The sequence below is a fragment of the Onychomys torridus genome, chromosome 18 (genome assembly GCF_903995425.1).
Source record: "Onychomys torridus chromosome 18, mOncTor1.1, whole genome shotgun sequence".
In the NCBI taxonomy this organism is placed as follows: domain Eukaryota; kingdom Metazoa; phylum Chordata; class Mammalia; order Rodentia; family Cricetidae; genus Onychomys; species Onychomys torridus.
The window spans coordinates 44,599,238-44,619,773 of NC_050460.1; the positions used below are offsets into that span (position 1 = coordinate 44,599,238).

Consider the following 20,536-nt stretch of genomic DNA (forward strand, 5'->3'; position numbering starts at 1 on the left):
TTATGTCCTAATACATAGGAAAAAAACTTTTTTTTTTTGGAGATAGAGCCTCATATAACTCTAACTAGCTTGGAATTCACTATGTAGATCAAACTGCCCTTGAAGCTGTGGTAATCCTCCTGCCTCTGCATCTCAATTGCTGAGATTACATGTATGTACCACTACTCCCAGTGAGATTCTGATTTTACCGTCTAGGTAAAACCTAGGTGTGACCATTTTTCCAGAGCTCTTGGAGTAAGATTGAGAACCACTGTGACACTGCATCAGTGGACAAAGTCAGCTTGTAGTTTGCTGTTGTTTATTTACCAGCTTTTGACTAAAATCCCAAAACTGAATTCAGAAAAAAATTTACATTGATTAGGCACCAGAAAGTCTCAGGTGGAGTGAATCAGCATTTTACATAAGTTTTAAGCAAACTAGTTAAAACTGAAGCTGCTGGAGCTGGAAAGATGGCTCAGTGGTTAACAGCAGGCACTTGGGTCTGCTCCCAGCACCCACGTGGGGGCTCACAACCACCTGTAACTTCAGCTCCAGGGGGTCTAATGCCCTCTTCTGCCCTGCCTGGACACTGCCCACATGTCTGGACAGACAGACATGCAGGCAAAACAGCAATACACATTAAAAAAATAGAAGAAACCTTCACAGACCTGAAGCTACGTGCTATTTATGAAAACTCACTGTTATGACCAGGTCTTCCTGAGCAATTGGGCAAGCCTGTGTTCAACCTACTAACAATGAGAAGGTGTGAGAACAAGGTCATTATACTCAGACTACAAGTTTCTGTCTCAAATTATTTATTATATGTCATAGTTGCACAACTTGAGGCTGGCTAAATACAATTGGTTTTCAAAATCTCTGAATATTTCCTAGATTACTACATGCAAGTGACCATGAAAATATTTGGCATTTTGAAAATTTGAAACTCTGAACAGGCACTTACATGAAGGGAAACATGGCCATTCTTAGAACTCCACATTTACAGTAGCTGCTCCAGGACATATGTGGAACCTTTGGCCAGGGTTGGTTGCTGGCCATTTTATCAAAGTGCCATCACAGCAAATAGGTTTAAAGAAATGTAACTTGGGCTGTTCAGCTTCCTTGGAAAGTAAGGTTTTAACTGACAAAACTTGCTCTGAAGTGTGTCAAGGAATACTGGTATAAAAATGAACAAAAGAACAATGAACCATGAGTGAACGTAGCTCCCACACAGCAGGCTCTGTCTTGCCCCATATTCCACACTAGTCATCTGTGCTCAGATGAAGGCAGCCGACTTCTTCAGAGACACTGACATGAATTTAGTGTTTGTTTGTTTTGTCTGTTTATAAATAGACGAGGTGACATTTTAATGAGTTTGAACTTGCCAGTGTTCCAGTTAACAAGAGACTGTCCAGAACTGGATACTTACATATGCTTCATAGGTCCTCTTGAGCCCTCTCATCCCCAAACGGATATTCACATACACATGGTAAAAAGTCCTTAATTAAAATATATATACATGTTTCAAAGTATTTATGGAAAAATGATACAGATGTAAGGTGTTCTAAAATGCCAACATGTCAACTCCACACTGCAGAACCTACACGGTGATACAGAAAGTAATAGCAAAAAAGTTAATGGGGGAAGAGGACCACAACGACATGCCATGTAATCCCTTGGTTGGAAAATTTTAATATGTCTCAGAAGACCCCATTAAAATTCAGGAGGCCGTGAAATGGTAGATCCAGAAGTACCAGGTTGGTTTGATGCACGTGTAAAAACAATTCTCAAAAATACTGAGGAGCCATGCCTTAAAACTTTGCAGGGCATAAGGGCTGCTCAGGTTTTCTCACTTTACTTGAACAAAAAAATATTTAATTTTTTGCACATAGAGAATAAGAGGTAATCATTAGCATGAAAAAAAAGGATTTTCAACATTATGCATAAAGAAAACAAAATTACAACTACCAGCCTACTCACATGAAAATCCTTAATGCTTATGCTGATGCATCTGAGTACTCACCAGTGTGCAGTAAAAAAGAAAACAAAAAAGGCCGCTTAAGAAGGCTCCCGTGTTTCCAAGGAAGCACTTTCAAATTGACGGACTCAGGGACCCTCTAACCACACGTAAGACAGCGCAGCCCTTGAGGGTGAGGAAGATTAGCAGACCAAGCTGGACTCTGCCGGCCGTGACCGGCTTTAGCCACTGAGCTCCCCTCTCTGCTGCAGCTCTTGCTCCTGCTGCTCGGTCCTGTTCTGCTTACATCTCGGGCTGTTCCACAGATGCCTGTGACTCCGGAGATTCGAATCGCTGGTGGAAGTTCGTCCTCTGTTTTCTCAGTTTTTCAGGTGCTTTTCTCCACAGGATGATCTCCTAGGGGAAACACAAGACAGCCGTAAGTGGTGTTCTGCTATGTCTTACATTTCACCATGAAGAGACTGGCTGCAACAAGCTGTAAAACAATCTCCATCCCTCCCTACCAAGGCCTCCAGCCGTCCTGACTGACCCCTTCCCCCTCTCCTGTTCCCCCACCTGCACTCACGGTCAGCACCACCAAAAATCTACCCTAGCACATACTCCTAGTTGTGACTGCTTTAGAGAATCCCCCAATCTGCCGCTGTTCCACTGCTTTCCTCCAGGGTCAAGCCCTTGCCATGGCTTAGAACACCAAACCTACTTTCAGGGGAGTAGCTCTGGTGTTCTAACTCATCCTGCATATCACTGCCGTGTTGTTTTTATTTGCACACTTCACGCTGTGTGCGTGCACGTGTGTGCCACCGTGTACACGCACAGGCTAAAGGACTTGGGGGTCAGCTTTCTTCTTTCACCTCGTGGGTTCTGAGGGGTGAACCCAAGCCTTCTGGCTTGGCAGCAAGCATCTTTACCCAGTGAGACACTCACTGGATCCCATATTATCTGTTTTGTTTTGTTTATTTTTATTTTTATTTTGTGTGCACTGGTGTTTTGTTTGAAAGTATGCTTGTGTGAGGGTGTCAGATCCTCTGAACTGGAGTTACAGACAGTTGTGAGCTGCCATGTGGGTGCTGGGAATTGAACCCAGGTCCTCTGGAAGAGCAATCAGTACTCTAAACCTCTGAGCCATTTCTCCAGCCCCCACATTATCTGTTTTATAAGCATTGCTTGTATTGCTCGTTGATAGTACCTGGTACCTCCAGGATAAACGTCTAAGCATGGTGCCTAGGAAGGCCATATGAGCCACAATCTGGGTGCTAATCCGGGATCTCTGCAAGACCACCAAGTACTCTTAACTGATTAGCCATTTCCTCAGCCCCTTATTTAGTTCTTACAAGGCAAGTTCTTGCTATATAGCCCAAGCTAGACTCAAACTCTGATCCTCCTGACTCAGCCACCACGTGCTAGGATTATAGGAATGAGCCACCATGCCCAGCTAGCACAGAGTAATTTCTAATATGGCTATGGAACACTTGATGACCCGCTTATTAATCTACTTCACATTGTAGAGCACTCTAATTACAACCTTATTCAAGATGCCCCAAAGGCTGTGTAATTCTCCAATGATAAGTTTTATGTTACACTTAACAAAAAGTATCAGAACTGGGTATTCTAAAAGACATAACAACTACTTATTTTTAAAAAAATGACAATCTCAATCTATCAATTACAGACATTAGAAATAATTGGTAGTTGAGCATGGAAGACATATATGCCTCATACCTATAATCTCAGTAAGAGGTGAGGCAGGAGGATTGGAAATCTGAGGTAAGCCTAGACTACATTGTAAAACGTTTGTCTCAAAAAAAAACTAGAAAGCTAAAACACAATGGCGAGCTGAGGATGTAAGCTGAGGAGTTAAGCCATGGATGGCTGGCCTAGCATGTATGAGCCTGGGTTCAATGGACAGTGGGGATGGTACACAATGATGGAGACAGGGTTAGGAAAGTATCTACAGTTAATAGTAGAAACACATTCAAGACACTCTTAAATGCTAGGGCTGCCGGTGCATGCTAAGGTAGAAGAACCAAATATTCAAGGCTTGCCTGGGATAGAGGGTAAATATAAGACTAGCCTGGCAACTCAGTAAGACCTCTGTCAAAATCAGAAGGAAAGTAAAGGTTCAGGAGTGGGGAGGAGGGCTTACCTAGTATGCCCAAGGTTCCATCCCAGAACCACCAAAAACAAAAGAAAAAGTATGATCTAAAACATGTATCTGAAAAACTAATCACAGTAATGATAGAATTTTTGTTGGCTTTTAGCCATTCTCTGTTCTTTGCCTGATACCATAAATAGGTGGTTTTATTCAGGGGTAAAAAAGTGTTTAGGGGGTTGGGGATTTAGCTCAGTGGTATAACACTTGCCTAGCAAGCACAAGGCCCTGGGTTTGGTCCTCAGCTCAAAAAAAAAAAAAAGGTGTTTAGGAGAATAAAAGGACTGACAGTGTAGCTCGTCTCTAGTCGTGTGGAATGGCTGGAAAGATCTCTTACAACACCTACTTCTGGACTGAATACTCGGTGTCCCCTCACACCCAGAGCCCCACTTGCTTAGCATAGTAAGCTTCTGAGGAGGAGATGCTCTCCAGGTGGTGTCAGATCTGCCCAGAACAGAGCCCTACCTGCTGCTTGAAGTACCGTCTATCTTCCTCATCAACCAGCACGAGGTTCAAAAAGTACCTTACTGAGAACTTCTTGTTCACGTCTCTCATTGTGGGGGTTGGGTCATACCCTGCTAAGAACAGTCTTATCGGAATAGATTCTCCTGAAAGAAAAGCAATTTCCATTTACTTCTCAAGTAATTAAATATAATCACACAAGACTCAGGACGGAGGTCCAGTGCACACCAGTGCTTTGGCTTCACCGAGATGCAGCACCTAAGATAAGCACTGTCTAGTCTGTCCTACATGCTTAGTAACACCACCAGATGCCAGCAACAGACAGCACAAAATTTCTCTGGATAATGTCAAGTATCTCTCAGGGAGTTGACCTGAGCTCAGAACCACTGCTCTAGAGCAACCTGGGTCAGGCCAAGAATCCTTGGATTGTGGGACTTATCCACTGTTTCAAGCTTCTCTTCTGTGAAATGGGCAGTAACAATGACACCCATTTTGTAGGGAAACTGTAAGGACTATGTTGGGAGGTTAAAATACATAAAGAGATTAGAACAGTGCCAGCCAGTTAGTGTTGTAAGAAGTAGTTGCATTTCTGCTTTGAATTTTACCATAATTTCATTAATGCATATAATGTCTATTAATACATACTAGTTCATCTAAAGCAAAAAATGTACAGACGACCCAGGGGCGAGGAAACAGCTCAACTGGTAAAGTCTTACTGCACAAGCAGGAAGACTGGAGCTCAATTCCTAGCACCCATGTCAAATGCCAGGCCTGCTGGCATGCACTTTTAATCCCAGCACCAGGAAACCAGAGGCAAGTGGTCCCAGGGCCCCTTAACTTGCAGCAAGCCCCAGATCCCAAAGAGAGACTGGTCTCAAAAACCAAGGTGAACAGTACTCCGTAAGAATGACATCCATGGCTGATTCTGGCTTCCACATACACATGCATGCACACATATGAACATAGACTGTCTGTCTGTGTCTGTCTGTCTGTCTGTCTGTCTCTCTCTCTCTCTCTCTCTCTCTCTCTCTCTCTCTCTCTCTCTCTCTCTCAGAGAGATAGCTCAGTGGTAGAACACTTGACCAGCTTGTTCATAACCCTAGGTTCAATCCTCAATACCAGGAAGAAATCTTGAGATTCCCATATTTTCTGTTTTCCTCACCCCCTCTCTGTCCCTCTTCTGCTCTCTCCTGGCTCCTTTTTGAGAAAAGCAGACTAGCCTTGAACTCTCAGTCTTCCTGCCTCTGCCCTTCCAAATGTTGGGGTTAATATTCATGGCAACACCAAGCCCAGTCATACATAGTTAGTATGATGTAAATATTCTAGTTAGCATACATCAATTATGAACAATGGGTTCATGTCAGCACTTTCCTGTATATAATGTGTTTTGATCATTATCATGTTGGTCTTCAGTACGCTCTCTTGCAGCCCTCCAACCCCTGCTGAAATCCCGGCTGATCTACTTCCTCCTCCCAGTTAGTCATGGGGGGGGACAAACACCAGAGAGTTCAATCAGGCTTCCTTAGGAGCACAGGCAAGCATTCTTTACAGAGTGACTACACCCCTGAAGAAAATGTCTCCCCCTCACCCAGCAGCCATTACCAGCCTATAGGTCCTGATGAAAGAGCATGCCTCATGAGTCCCTCCCCAAAGGTACCTTTGTCCAATGAGCCAACTTGTCTGGCCCCCATTATTTCACTTCTGTTTGTAGGGTTTTCTGAGACAATCTCATACTAGCCCAAGCTGGCTTTGAATTCACAGCGATCATCCTGCTTCAGGAACCTATGAGCTAGGATTTCATTTACATAAAATCTATACTTTACATAAAAATTTGAGGTTCTAGAATTTTACAAACTCATATTGCATCTAACAAAAGTGCATGTGTGTGGACCTTGGAGTCTGAAAGGCCTGGGTCAATGCCAACTATACAGTGACTCACTCTATAAGCTGTAGCTCATGTTTTAAGTTCTTTGCACTTTAGTTTCATCTGAAAAATAAGATATAAACAGTTCAAAGAATAGTAGGAATTTCATGACACCTAAAAACTATAATGTCTTATTTACAATTAGCACTCAACAAACATTATCTCCTTTCTGAAGTAATTCCTCCCAAAGAAGAAAGCCTAGGAACATGGTATCTCAGGTTACTTTCTACTGTTAGTATAGAGACCATGGGCAGAAGCAACAGAGGAGGAAAAGGGTTTGTTTGGCTTACCCATCCCAAGTCACAGTCTACAGAGGAAAGCCAAGGCAGGAACCGAAGGCAGGACTGAAGCAGAAGCCATGGAGGAGTGCTGCTTACTAGCTTGCTCTCCATGGCTCGCTCCACTTTGCTTTCTGATAGGACCCAGGACCACCTGCCAAGGGGTGGCGCTACCCACAGTGTGCTAGCCTTCCACATCCATTATTAATCAAGAAAAGACTTTCTAACAGGCCAATCTTACAAAGGCATTTTTCCAATTAAGATTCTTTCTTCTCAGATATATGTAGGTTTGTATCAAGTTGACAAAAACTAACCAGAATACTGGTTTCATTCGCCTACATACTAAGGATTATCATCCTTAGGTTATTTAGGTAGAAAAGACTTACAGAGCTAGTCACCCAGGATTGTCATTTCTACAGTTATGTCAGTTAGGTTCTTCAGATTTACAGAAACATGTCAGATGGGTAGGTAATCTTCAAACACTTCATAGACCTAGAGAATATGGCATTTAAATGTTTTGATAGCTTAGAATTCTGTTGACATGAGACACGATTGCTCCTGGCAGCACTGATCTGATCCCGAGAGAATGCTGAGCTTCTGAGACATTTCCATTTGGAAGTTTGTTTTCTTCTTGGCACAAAATGGCCTGCTGGGCAAAGAACTGCCCTTGCCTCAACTGTTGACAGCATGAACGCTGTCCTTTCTGGATAAACAGGACACATGGAAAAGCGACTACTGAACTCTGCCAAGACCAGGTAAGATGGTCTTTTAAAAGTCCTGCTTCTGAAAACGGTCTGTCAGATATTCTAGACCTGTTGTCAAATTGGATGCTCCGATGATGCTGAGAAACTTTAGGTGACTGTCCAGGCTGCTGGCTGTCTCTGTCTATTCTCGCAAGAATTTCGGAAATTGCTTGCTTGCATTTTCCATTTTCTCAGGTATTATTATGTTCCTTCTCAGGTCTTTGATAGAGCTGAAGACTAGATAGTTAGGTTACAATCTTCTTGCCTCTTAGCTAGAACATATTAGTACTAGAGTTAGAATCTTCAAGATAGAACAGCTATTGGAGTAATCTTGGTAATTTGCCATTTACCTATGTTCTGGACATTTAGCATGTCTTTCTTGTTTGAAGTTATTCTTGTTGGTTGTAGTTCCATTTTTGTTTATGTTATTACCCTTTGTTTTTCCTGGACAATACTTGATAATCATTCTTATTGTATATAGTTTGCATTAGAACCTTCTTATTTAGACAGAAAGGGGAAATGCAGTGGTATTTGCTCCACCCATAACCTTAGGCTATAGGGCCCAAAGGAGGTGGTTGTTAAGTGACCTCATATATGTATGTATGTATGTATGTATGTATGTATGTATGTATGTGTATATGTGTGTGTGTGTGTGTGTGTGTATATATATATATATATATATATATATATATATATATATATATATATATAATAATGACTTGGTGGTTAGGAGCACTGACTGATGTTCCAGAGGAACCAGGTTCAATTCCCAGGTCATCCAGAGTGTGATCATGCCAGGGTAAAAAATAAACAAACAAACAAACAAAAGGGAGAAGGCAGCAGGGGGAAGGGACTACATGACCTCACTCTCCTCCTTATAAGAAGTCACATACAACAGCAGAAAGTATCACCTCCTTCAGGCCCTATAGCCCAAGGTCATGAGCAGAGCAAATACCACTACACACAAAGATCCATCTTACTGTCTCCGAGTTCTGGGACTAAAGGTGTGTGCTACTATGCCCAGCCATTATACATTTTAAGAGTTCATACTTCCACAATGAATGAAGAGTAAAGTTCAACTGCTATGAACAGTGCCGTCCACACATAAAAGAAGTAACTAAAAGGCTTCAAGAAGGCTGAGTAAGTAAAGGCACTTGCCACCAAGCCTGAAGACATAGAAGCAGAAAATCATCTCCTACAAGTTGTCCTATGACATCCACATGCATGCCACTGCAAACACACAACCCTCCCCACACACAAATGAATAATGGACAAAAAGATTTTCAGGGGCTGGAGAGATGGTTCAGCAGTTTAAGAGCACTGGCTGCTCTTCCAGAGGACCCGGTTTGTTTCCCAGCACCCACATGGCAGCTCTGTAATTACAGTCTGTAATTACAGCTCCAAGGGATCCAGTGCCCTATTCTGGCCTCCACAGGTATGAGGCATGTACACAGTGCCCACATACATGCAGGCAAAACATCAATAGACATAAAAAAAAAAAAAAATCAAAGTAAATTTTAAAAATGTTTTGAAGTAAATGAATCCAGGTGCAGTGATGCACACTTGTTAGTTAGGCCTGCCTGGTCTACAAAGTTATAGGGCCAGCCAGGGATGTAGAGTAGGACTTATATCCATAGGAAATAACAGATGATCGAAACTGACTGACCTTTCACTGGCGCGCCATCCATTATCTCGTATTTAGCGACTGTTTCTGTTTCTGTTGTGGTACTGGGTCCTAGGGTAACAGTGGAGACAACACGGATTAGAATATCCTCTGTCCTGTTCCAGCCAATCACTGCAGTGCTTGCTACCTTAGGCTCTGTTGGCCATCCTTTTCCAAGTTTTATTCTGTTCTTAAACTCATCACTCAGTGGCATGCTTCAGTTTCCCCACAGGTACATGCAGTTCAGAGTCAGCCTTACAGAGCTCCTGCAATCCTTTCTACTCTATGCTAAAAGAGAAGGCAGTGACACACATCACAGCTTACATTACAGCAAGGTTTTCTCTTAACTTTCCAACTACCTTCCCGTAGAGTTAATTTTAACATAGAGAAAAACATCAAGCTGAATACTTAGATGACATGCATACAAAACTTTGGGATTAACTCTAGGACATTTGAACTCAGATAGCTAAAAGGTGAGGTCAATTGTAAGTTTAAAAAACACAAACAAAACTATTGAGAGCTAAGGGTGTGGTTTAGCAGTACAACACTTTCCAGGTGAGTTGCTATTTGTTTGTTTGTTTGTTTTGTTTGGAACCAGGGTCTGGCTATATAGCCCAGCCTGGCTTCCTTTTCAGCCTCTGTAGTCTCAGCACTTGGAAACTGAGGCAAGAAAAGCTAGAGGCCAGCAACACCTTGTCTTTAAAAGAAAAAAGAATCAGATATTTATAAGTACCCATTACAAAATTATTTTCATAACTGAGCTGGTCTCAACACCTGGGTTCAAGTGATGCTCTGGCCTCAGTCTACAGGGCCTTGCACTATATTCAGCTCAAGAACTGTTTTTTAAAAGCATGAATTACAGCAAAATGCTACATAGCAAAGTCAATATCCAATGTGGATTTCAAATTGTGTTAATATCCAAAGCTTCTAAATTTTCAACTAACAAGGAATTTTAATTTCAATTAAAATCTTTTCTTCAACTTACCAATTCCTGTGATCTCTTTCTTGATCAGTTGTAACTCCATGTGTTGTATTTTTATTCTTACTAATAAGAAGTAAATTTTTCCAACAATCACATCCTTTAAATGATACCTATTGGGAAAGAATATGTATAACATACTATCGGTTTAAAAAAAAAGTGAGACAAGTCAAAAAAGGTAATAGATTACTTCAAGGAAAATAACTATCTCAAAATACTACTGCAACTATTCATATTCTTCAATGTCCTTTCTCAAACAGTATTAATCAGTTCATTAAACTTTTACTTGGTGGTCAAATATACCTGAGGGACTGATTAGCCCAATTAATTGTCTCTCGCTTGCTCTCTCTCTTTTTTTTTTTTTTTTAAGATTTACTTATTTATTATGTGTACAGCATGTATGACTGCAGGCCAGAAGAGGGCACCATTTCATTACAGATGGTTGTGAACCACCATGTGGTTGATGGGAATTGAACTCAGGACCTCTGGAAGAGCAGTCAGTGCTCTTAACCTCTAAGCCATCTCTCCAGCCCTAACTGTCTCTCTTTAAAAGTTAGTTTTCATAGCTGGACATGGTGGCACACCCCTTTAATCTCAGCACTCAGGAGGCAGAAGCAAGTGGATCTCTGTGAGTTTGAGGCCAGCCTGGTCTACAAAGTGAGTTCCAGGATAGCCAGGACTATACATAGAAACCCTATCTCAAAAAGCCTGCCCCAAATAAGTTAGTTTTCAGGGCACTCAAGCACTTAACTAAATAGAAAGTTAGACTCTTATATGCCTGATGTTTATTTAACAGTATATTAATATGTTTTCAACACTAAAGTTCTTATCAGAACTTAGAAGTATTAGTGTGATAAGCATGGAACAGAATAACTACCCCATCATCTAGCCAAAGAGATCCAGGGGCTACACTCGGGTTAAGTTTGCTGCATTGTATTTAATAAATAAGCCATAAAATCATGAAGTAATAAACTTGAGAATCCCTACAATACTCGAGTATTTTTTGCTCCCTCCCAGAACTAGGTATTAATATAACACATGCAAGATTAATACAGAAATCTGAAGGAACCCTTCAGCGACAGCTTTTTAGGTTCCAAACTGCCTGATTATTTTACGGACAGTTCCAAAGGCATGTATGACAGTGTCAGTGATGTAAACTTGGGAGTGACAGGTAAATTTCTGAGTTTGAGGGTAGCTTGGTCTACAGAGTGAGTTCCAGGACAGCCAGAGCTACACAGAGAAACCTTTTATTGAAAAGCAAAACAAACAAACAAACAAAACCCCTAATGCAATATACTGAAGAATATCTTTGTTTGGATGCTGATTTGAACAAACCACGTGAAAAATGTTTAGAACACAGCAGGAAGCTGGTCTTGGTGGTGCATGCCTTTGATCCCACCACTTGGGAGGCAGAGGCAAGAGGATCTCTATGAACTCGAGGCCAGTCTGGTCTACAGAATGAGTTCCAGGGCTACAAAAAAAAAAGGAGGCGGGGGTGCAGGGGGGGGGGAGAGATATATGATATTAAGGAGTTATTAATATTTTAATATAATGGTATAGAGATTTTTTTTAACATCATATAATTTTATGAATGTCTGCAATTTGATTCAATATAATGGGAAGGGCAGAACTTTGTATGGATAAAACATATCAGACTATGTATTAGTAACTACTGTGACACTGAGTATGGTGGTTACATGCCTAAAATCCCAGCTGAGACAGTAGCACCATGAGTTTGAGGTCAGCCTGGACCATATAGCAAACTTTTATCTCAAAATACAAGTTAAAAACAAACTATTAGAGGGGACAATACCTATGTGAAGACTTCTATTGATCACTATATCATTCGTGTACCCTGGTATCTTCACATCTTTCATATCTTCCATAATACAATTTTCAAAGGCATTATACAAGACCAGAAGTACTCCAAAAAGGAGTACTTTTCCCAGCACTCCAAAAAAAAAAAAGCAGATCTCTATGAGTCCAGAGTCAGCCTAGTCTACATAGTGAGTTCCAGGGCACCAAGATTATGTAGTTAGGAGCCTTTCTCAAACCACCAGCACCAGCACCAGCACCAGCACCGACAACAACAATAAAAGGCATTCTACAATAAACAAACTGAGACCACTGTCTAAAAGTACACTATGAAGGGCATGTATACCACTCCTTTTTACCTCTGGAAAGACATACAAGAAGACATGAATAGTGGGTTAGTGGTAAATATGGAGTCATGTGATTTTCCTCCTTTCACTTTTACATAAATTTCCAACAGTGCACATGCATTGCTTGAGTAGTCAGAAACAAGCCTGCAGTCTTCACTGCTCGACCCTGCCCCTGTCATGTAGTCTGACCACTCAGGTACTTACTTTGACTTATTATATTCGAACTCGATGTGCAGACAATCTTCAATGCCCACCTCCATTTTAATAGAGTTGTTGACATCAGGATAGGTAGCAAGCTGGTGAACAATAAGATCATACTCTTTCACTAAGTCTGTCAGCCTTCTCACAATCGTCACCTTAAGAAAATACCTACAAAGTTAACGAGAAGATGGGGTCAACCACCTATGTCCAAATCAGGTGCTTCAGTAAGCAAATGTCAGCCAATTCAGCTTTCTTCTTGATGGGACTAAGTGTCAACTTACTCCATTTGTTTACTCAGAAAGGAACTCTAATTTGGGGGTGCTTTGTTTGGTACTAGGGAGTAGATTCAAGGCCCTTGCAGGCTAAGCATGTACTCTACCTATGCTACACTTCTGGCTCTCCAAAAAATTTTTTAATGCTGCAAACACGAAAAAGCACAAAATCCAATTGTATGACTAACCCTTCTGAAACGACCTTGGAGGACCATCCTCAGCCTGTTTAAAAAGCCCCTCCCTGTCACTGTTTTGGTTCTGCTGTTTCCTCAATTCTAGTCAAGGCACCAGTGTCAGCTCCGGGGCTGTCAAACCCAACCCCAAGTGAATAACACCATGTTAAACAGAAAAAGAGAGAGGGCTCTCGGACCTGCTTCATCACCATTCAAATATTTCATTACTCTTGGAGGCAGCCTGGGCCTCCTGCATGGAGACTTACAGGAAAAAAACACTAGATTGAGAATTTAGAAAATGGGATTTTGGGGTCATTGAGGTGGCTCAGCAGGTACAAGAATTTGCTGCCAAGCCTGAAACCTTAGCTCGACTCCTGGGACCCATGTGGTGGATGTGCACAGTGGCATGCAGGTGCCCACCCACAGAATAAAAAGACAAAAGGTAAAGAAAACTGGATCCTACTTCAGTTCTGCCCTTTGCACTCAGCCCCTGGGTTAACACTTCTTCTTCCTCTATTTTTTTTTTTTTTTTTTTAAATTTGGTGTTTTGAGACAGGGTTTCTCTGTGTAGCCTTGGCTGTCCTGGAACTCCATCTGTAGACCAGGCTGGCCTCAAACTCATAGAGATCTGCCTGCCTCTGCTGGGATTAAAGGTGTGCACCACCCGATCGAGTTATCTCTTCTTCTTCTTCTTTTTTTTTTTTTCCAGAGCTGAGGACCGAACCCAGGGCCTTGTGCTTGCTAGGCAAGCGCTCTACCACTGAGCTAAATCCCCAACCCCAGGATATCTCTTCTTAACCATACATATGCTAAATGAGGTTCATCAGGAAACTAAAGATCTGAACTAATACTGATAATTCATACAAAGTAAAACTGAAACATCTCTGAATCCATTATGGTAATAGCCATGATTACTTTAAATCCCATTATCAGTCAGGTGAAACAAAGTATGTAACAGGATATTTTAAATCTTAAGTCTTCCATTCCAGAACAGTAATTACAAGTTTATATAAAGACATCGGCAGTAGCATGGTTTTCCAATTTTGATTCTGTTATAATTTCTAATACACATCCATACCTCAGGCGGACATTGGCACCGATGTATGACTCATATGGCTTTTCAACTTGCATAAATTCAAAATCATAACTTCTGCTCTGAGTCAGTTCTCCGGGTAAGGCTAGTTCTTTCACTAGGTTTACAAATTCATGAGTATTACTCTTGTCATTGAAAAGTTCTAAGAAATTTAAAACAGCAAAAAGACCAATTATATTTATTATCCAAGTCAATAAAACCCAAGCTTCTATCGCTTAAACAAATTTTTTTTAACCAAAAGAAATTAGCTAACTATGCTTCTACTTTAATAATCTAAAGCTATGATCTGGATTTTATTCCCTCATTTCATCCACTTGAGCATAAATAATCTGGCACAAAGACAACTTCTGATAGAAAAGTCCTCATTCCTTTCACATAGCTATACTTCCTAATATGAAGCAGACACACCCCAGTAGTCATCTGAGCATCCTCCCTTTAAGAACAATTCTATTTTATTAGATAAATATATTACTTTGATAAAACTACCATGCACAAAAGAATAACACCAACTCCCAGTTAATTTCTATAACTTGCTCCTGAGTACAGTCTTATCCATAATAGAGATATAAATATGCACCATCCCAGCTTTGGTACTTTAAAAAAGTACAATAAAAATGAGCTAGATTTTAAACCTAGCTATGGAGAGAGTCTTAGTAAGACATGCTTCCTTTCCTGACTCTTCAACTCCAGATGGATGTGTGGTTTTGCTTTCTGCTAACTCGAGTGTCTCCAAAGCACCCACATGGAAATGTACACAATCTGATCTAAGTGAGGAGGAAATTACTCCTTTTCCTTTTTATGTGGGATTGTCTGTTCAGGAGGGGGTCTGGCTCCAGGATGACATGTAGTTAGAAAAGGAAAGATGGAGGTGAAGGTGGTGACTGTGAGTAAGGCTGATGAAAAAAGAAGGCAGGTGAGAGACAATATGATTATTCTTCAAGGCTGGTAGTTTACATAACTCCTTTAATTTAATAGTAGAGTCTAAGAACAAAGGCAGAATGAGTCACATTAAATACAACTGAGATGCATGATTACAATACTAGGTCCTCTTTTATTACATATAATCGGTTTCTTCTTTTCATAAAGCTAAGCTCTAATTCAATTATTTAACTACTAAATCCAACCCTTTTCAGTCATCAAAGGAAAAAAGAATACTATTTTAAAACTCACCAATTTGACCTACAAATTCAATTCTAATTCCTTGATGTTCTAGCCTCTTTCCAGGCTGCTTAAAGGCTAGGTTTACCTGCCAAAACATGAAATTATCAGAGATGTTAACAGTCCTTTGAGTGCGCCTACCAGATTCCTTTTAGATGACTATAATCTGGAAGTACTTGAGGCATTCATTCAAGAGGGGTGAAAGGCAGTGATCCCCACAGCACCAGGGAGAGGCAGTCACCGAGGAACCCATTACTTGCACAAATAAAGCATCTACTTTATTAAGAAGGAGTCCCTCATAGTATAGAAATATATAAAAAGGCTCAAAGATAAAGGAAATCTCCACCTACCCATATGTCTGGTCGGATAATGAAACAATTCTAGGACTAAAATAATTTTAATGTGAAATAATCACTAATTCCAAGAATTAACCTAAAAACTTACAGTTTTGTATAACCATAAGCAATATACTTGCTATGACTTCTAGCCTTAAAAATAATGCTCACTAAACTGGACACAGTGGCTCATATCTGTAATCAGCAGTTGGAAGGCTGAGGTAAGATGATCGATCATGAGTTCAAAGCCAGCCAGGGCTACATACTGAGTTTGAGACTAGTTTAAGACACAGCCTCAAAAAAAAAGTTAGCCGGGCGTTGGTGGTGCACGCCTTTGAATCCCAGCACTAGGGAGGCAGAGGCAGGCGGATCTTTGTGAGTTGAGGCCAGCCTGGTCTACAGATCGAGATCCAGGAAAGGCATAAAGCTACACAGAGAAACCCTGACTCGAAAAACCAAAAAAAAAAAAAAAAAAAAGTTGAAAGAACACTTATTACCCTAACTCATGCTAAAATGTAGACTGTCTTAAGATATAAATTAATTTTAGGTATGGTTTATCTTGTATGAACCCATTTATTCATATCTCAGTGCTAAGAATTGAACCCAGGGCCTTGTTCACACTAACCAAGTGTTCTTCCACTGAGCTAACTCTCCAGCCCTGTCTTACTTTTGAATTGCATTATCTCAAAATCCTTAGATTGATGTACCTGCCAAGTAGAAATACTAAACTTATACATTTTTGTTTATTTTTGAGACAGGGTATCTAACTCAGACTGGCCTCAAGCTTTCTACATAGCTGAGGATGACTGTGAACTTATTTATGACTCTCCTGACTCTATTTGCCAAGTACTGGGATTCCAGGCATGTGCCATCATGTCCCAGTTATGCGGGGCTGTAGATTGAAGCAACCAAGGAAGGCTTTATGCATGTGAGCACTCTACCAACTGAGCTACATACATCCTCCACCCCTCAGACTTAGAAATTTCATCTGAACAAAAGGTGTGTTTGCAACCTATCAACTGGAGAACTTTCAACCTTTTCTGTATCAAAAAAACATGCAGTCAGGCAGTGGTGGCCCAGGCCTTTAATCCCAGGACTAGGGAGGCTGAGCTGGAGGCCAGCCTGGGCTACAGAGCAAGTTCTAGGACAGCCATGGCTCCACAGAGAAACCTTGTCTCGAAAAGAAGAAAGAAAAAAAAAAAAAAAAGCCATGGAATTAATAGATTAGATGCAAAGTTGTTTCTTCCTTCCCACACTGAACTTCTGGAAGCCATCTGAACTGGATTTAGAAAATAGGCAGAGACACTTCTTGACATAAGTGTACCAGGAGAGAGATGCAGAAGAGAGGAGATTGTCTGTTGACTGCAGGACATTGTCACTACCATGGTGGTAGCACTAGTTGGATTTGGGGCAGCAGCAGGGTATTCTGGGAAGAGTCACTTGACAGTGACATAACCTCCGTGGCTTCAATAACTGTGAGAAATATGGCGGCAGTAGCCTGGCTGGCCACCACCACAGCCCACTGGATCTGCTCTGATCATGCATTTACCTCACTCAAGTGTGTGGAGATGAGATACTCCAACAAGCCCACAACAACTCAAACTCTAAATCCTCCTGCCTCAGCCCTCTGAGTTACAAGTGTAAACCAAGACCAGACCTTCCTTTGTAGTTTTCAAGCTCTGTTTTAGTTTTTATAATAGGCCAATAATCCTGTCAAAAGTCAGAAAACTTAATTTCTTACTTTTCCTTAATAAATTACATTCACTCTGTCAGAAAAACTTTTAAGAAAGACAAGTACTTAAATAAGCTTCACATATACCAAGAATTTTAGGTTTATGCCATGTATGGTAGCACCCATCTTCAATCCCAGAACTTGAGAAGCTGAGATAAAAGGATCAAGAATTCAAGCCCATCCTGGATTACATAACACGTTCTAGGCCATCCTAGGCTACAAATACAGACTCTGTCCCAAAAATAAATAAATTGTTTTGTTTTGTTTTTTTTTTTTAAAAAGTATGTTTGGAGGTCTGGGGTGGGTTTAAACTAACTCACAACTAAAGTTTTCCAGAACACAGGTCAATAATGTCCCTTATTTTGTTTAGTCTGACATTTTACTAGGATTATACATTTTTAGCAATAACACTACAAAAATGAAGTTGTGTTTTTCTCAGTGTATCCATATTAGGAAGCATATAATGTCTGCTTTTGTCTGTTTGAGAAAAGTTTCATGAAGCCCAGACTGGTCTTGAACACCCTATATATCCAAGGATGGCTTCTCCTCCAACTCTCAGGTGTTGGCATCACAAAACAGGAATGCCATCCCTAGCTACATTATGTCACTGTGTTTCAACATAAGTGATGCTAATTCCAATCACTCAGTTAATGCCATTTGTCCAGTTTCTCCAATTTAAAGTTGATATTTCCCCTTTATTACTAATAAGGATTTTGTGTAGAAATGGGTGAGGCTATTTTGTTTAAAAGGTGAGGAATACTGAATGTAGGGAAGACAGATCTATTTACACAGTATTGGCTCAAACTAATCTGTACATGTCTCAAATAATGTCAAATAATTTTATCTTCATGATTTATTTGAGGGACTGAGAGGGTGTACTCTTTAGGACAAATGTGTCAATGTACCATATACCATTTACAGTGTCACAGGAAGACAGCAAAATATTTGTACATTATTATTACTCAATACTGTGATGATCTAAGATCACCTTTCAAGTTCTGACCGAAGAACACAGTCCATGTCCACACTAATGGAAGATACTACACAAACATCCCTCACCTAAGTTGTTCAGCTATAAACCATAAGCTCAGACTAAACATACACCTTTATGCACTGCTGCATTTACTGCTGCAAAAGGAAAAAAGCACCTTTCAGTGTGGGCAGCCCAGTGCCCCCAGGTCATCAAATATCAAGTCCCTGTCCACAGACAAAATAGTAAAAATGCCCAATAAAAACAAGCTAGAAACAAGAAAAACTGACTTTTATAATAATGTCACTTTAAAATAATTACCAATGATATTAATTATAATGCTTTATCTTGATGAAATCTAACAGGGTCTCAAATTTTTCCTTCTAAGGCAGAACTCCTATTTACAGACCCAACAGTTTTGACAGCAGGACCTAATTGCTTTGACAGGAATTGTTTTTAAGCAGGGTAGAGTAGTGCACACCCTTAATACCAATATTTGTAAAGCAAAAGTGAGCGGATCTCTGAGTTTAAGACCAACCTGGGGGTTTGGGGATTTAGCTCAGGGGTACAGCGCTTGCCTAGCAAGCGCAAGGCCCCTGGGTTTGGTCCTCAGCTATGGGGGGGGAAAAAAAAGACCAACCTGGTCTACATAGTAAGTTCTAGGGCAGGCAGGGCCTGTTGAAAATTAATAAATAATAACAATAGTAATAGTTTTTCCATGTAAAAACAATGCCTTTTTAAAAAAATTATTATGTATACAGTGTTCTGTTTGCATGAATCCCTGCAGGCCAGAAGAGGGCGCCAGATCTCATTACAGATGGTTGTGAACCACCATGTGGGTGCTGGGAATCGAACTCAGGACCTCTGGAAGAAAAGCCAGTATTCTTAACCTCTGAGCCATCTCTCCAGCCCCAACAATGCCCTTTTAAGACTGCTATCTGAAAAATAAAGGAGAATGAGCCTCCCAGTTCAAAGTGAGTTTTTACTTTTTGCCCTTCTTTATAAATTTATAATACAAGGTACAGAACAGAACAGAGAAGAAATTGAAGCTTAAGAAATTTAAGAATTGTCTTAAATTTTTGACAGGAGTTTTCATTTGCAAAGTATCTACACAAGAGCGTCAGGACAACACAAGAGAAGCGATTCTCTTTTCAGTAAGTGGTGCTGGGGCAAATGGATGTCAACACTGACCAACAATGACCAGCACTGAAAGACTGCCTCCCACTGCACACATAAAGACCTGTACACCACCAAATTCTTAGTAGACTACACAATCACAACTTCAGGACCTTCACTTCAGCTGCTCTTTCTTTCTTTCTTTCTAATTCTTTCTTTCTTTCTTTCTTTCTTTTTTTTTTGGTTTTTGAGACAGGGTTTCTCTGTGTAGCTTTGGAGCCTGTCCTGAACTCGCTCTGTACACCAAGCTGGCCTTGAACTCACAGAGATCTGCCTGGCTCTGTGCTAGGATTAAAGGAGTGCACCACCACCGCCATGTTAGGCTGTGGTTTCTTAAAAGCACAAGTAATAAAATAAAATTTAAAAATAAAATTTAAAAAAAACTGCACTCCATCAAAGTTTTAAATTTTTGTGCTGCGGAGACACCATCAAGAACTGAGTGGTAGTGGTGCACATTTTCAATCCAAGCATTTGGGAGAGAGAGGCAGGTGGATCTCAGTGAGTTCCAGGACAGCCAGGACTGTTACACAGAGAAACCCTGCCTTGAAAAACAACAAACAAACCAAAGAACTGGGAAGCCACCAGGCATGGTGGTGCAAACCTACAAACAGTGCTTAGATGGAGCCAAGATGACCAGCGGTTCAAGGTCATCCTTGGCTCTATGAGACCCTGTCTAGAAAAAGAAAAGAAATCAAAACCATGAGCTAACACTACACACTAAGACAGACACAATCAGAAAAACTATCCACAATCTGCCTGGGGTGGCACACACCTGGCATCCCAGCACTTGAAAGGTGGAAGCAGGCTGGCAGTGGTGGCGCACACCTTTAATCCCAGCACTCAGGAGGCAGAGCCAGGCAGATCTCTGTGAGTTTGAGTCCAGAGTGAGTTCCAGGACAGGCTCCAAAGCTACACAGAGAAACCCTGTCTCGAAAAAAAAGAAAGAAATACAAGTGTCATTAAGAATGAAGAGAGATTAGAGTCCTCCCTGAGTGCTGGGGAGGACAGTGATGCGGCCGGCCGCTCTACAAATGCAGGCAGCTCCTCCAAGGGGAAGCAGCGCTGGCACAGAGCAGCAACTCTGGTCCTAAGTACACGGCTACAAATGGACA

General features: G+C 41.0%; 1 protein-coding gene across 2 annotated transcripts in view; it reads right to left on the reverse strand.

Annotated features, from left to right (window-relative positions):
• Positions 1 to 777: 777 nt before the first annotated feature.
• Vps26a (VPS26, retromer complex component A) overlaps positions 778 to 20,536 on the reverse strand; it is a 30,708-nt gene continuing 10,949 nt past the window's right edge. Inside the window, exons 3-9 of one of the 2 annotated variants that reach the window (XM_036168218.1) lie at positions 15,224 to 15,299; positions 14,039 to 14,195; positions 12,519 to 12,683; positions 10,159 to 10,265; positions 9,177 to 9,245; positions 4,569 to 4,711; positions 778 to 2,350 (exon numbers count right to left, since the gene is read on the reverse strand). In XM_036168218.1, the coding sequence (XP_036024111.1) occupies positions 2,237 to 2,350; positions 4,569 to 4,711; positions 9,177 to 9,245; positions 10,159 to 10,265; positions 12,519 to 12,683; positions 14,039 to 14,195; positions 15,224 to 15,299 (831 nt within the window). In that variant the 3' untranslated portion in view covers positions 778 to 2,236. The remainder of the gene's footprint in view (positions 2,351 to 4,568; positions 4,712 to 9,176; positions 9,246 to 10,158; positions 10,266 to 12,518; positions 12,684 to 14,038; positions 14,196 to 15,223; positions 15,300 to 20,536) is intronic. The other variant, XM_036168219.1, reaches the window with a different exon arrangement.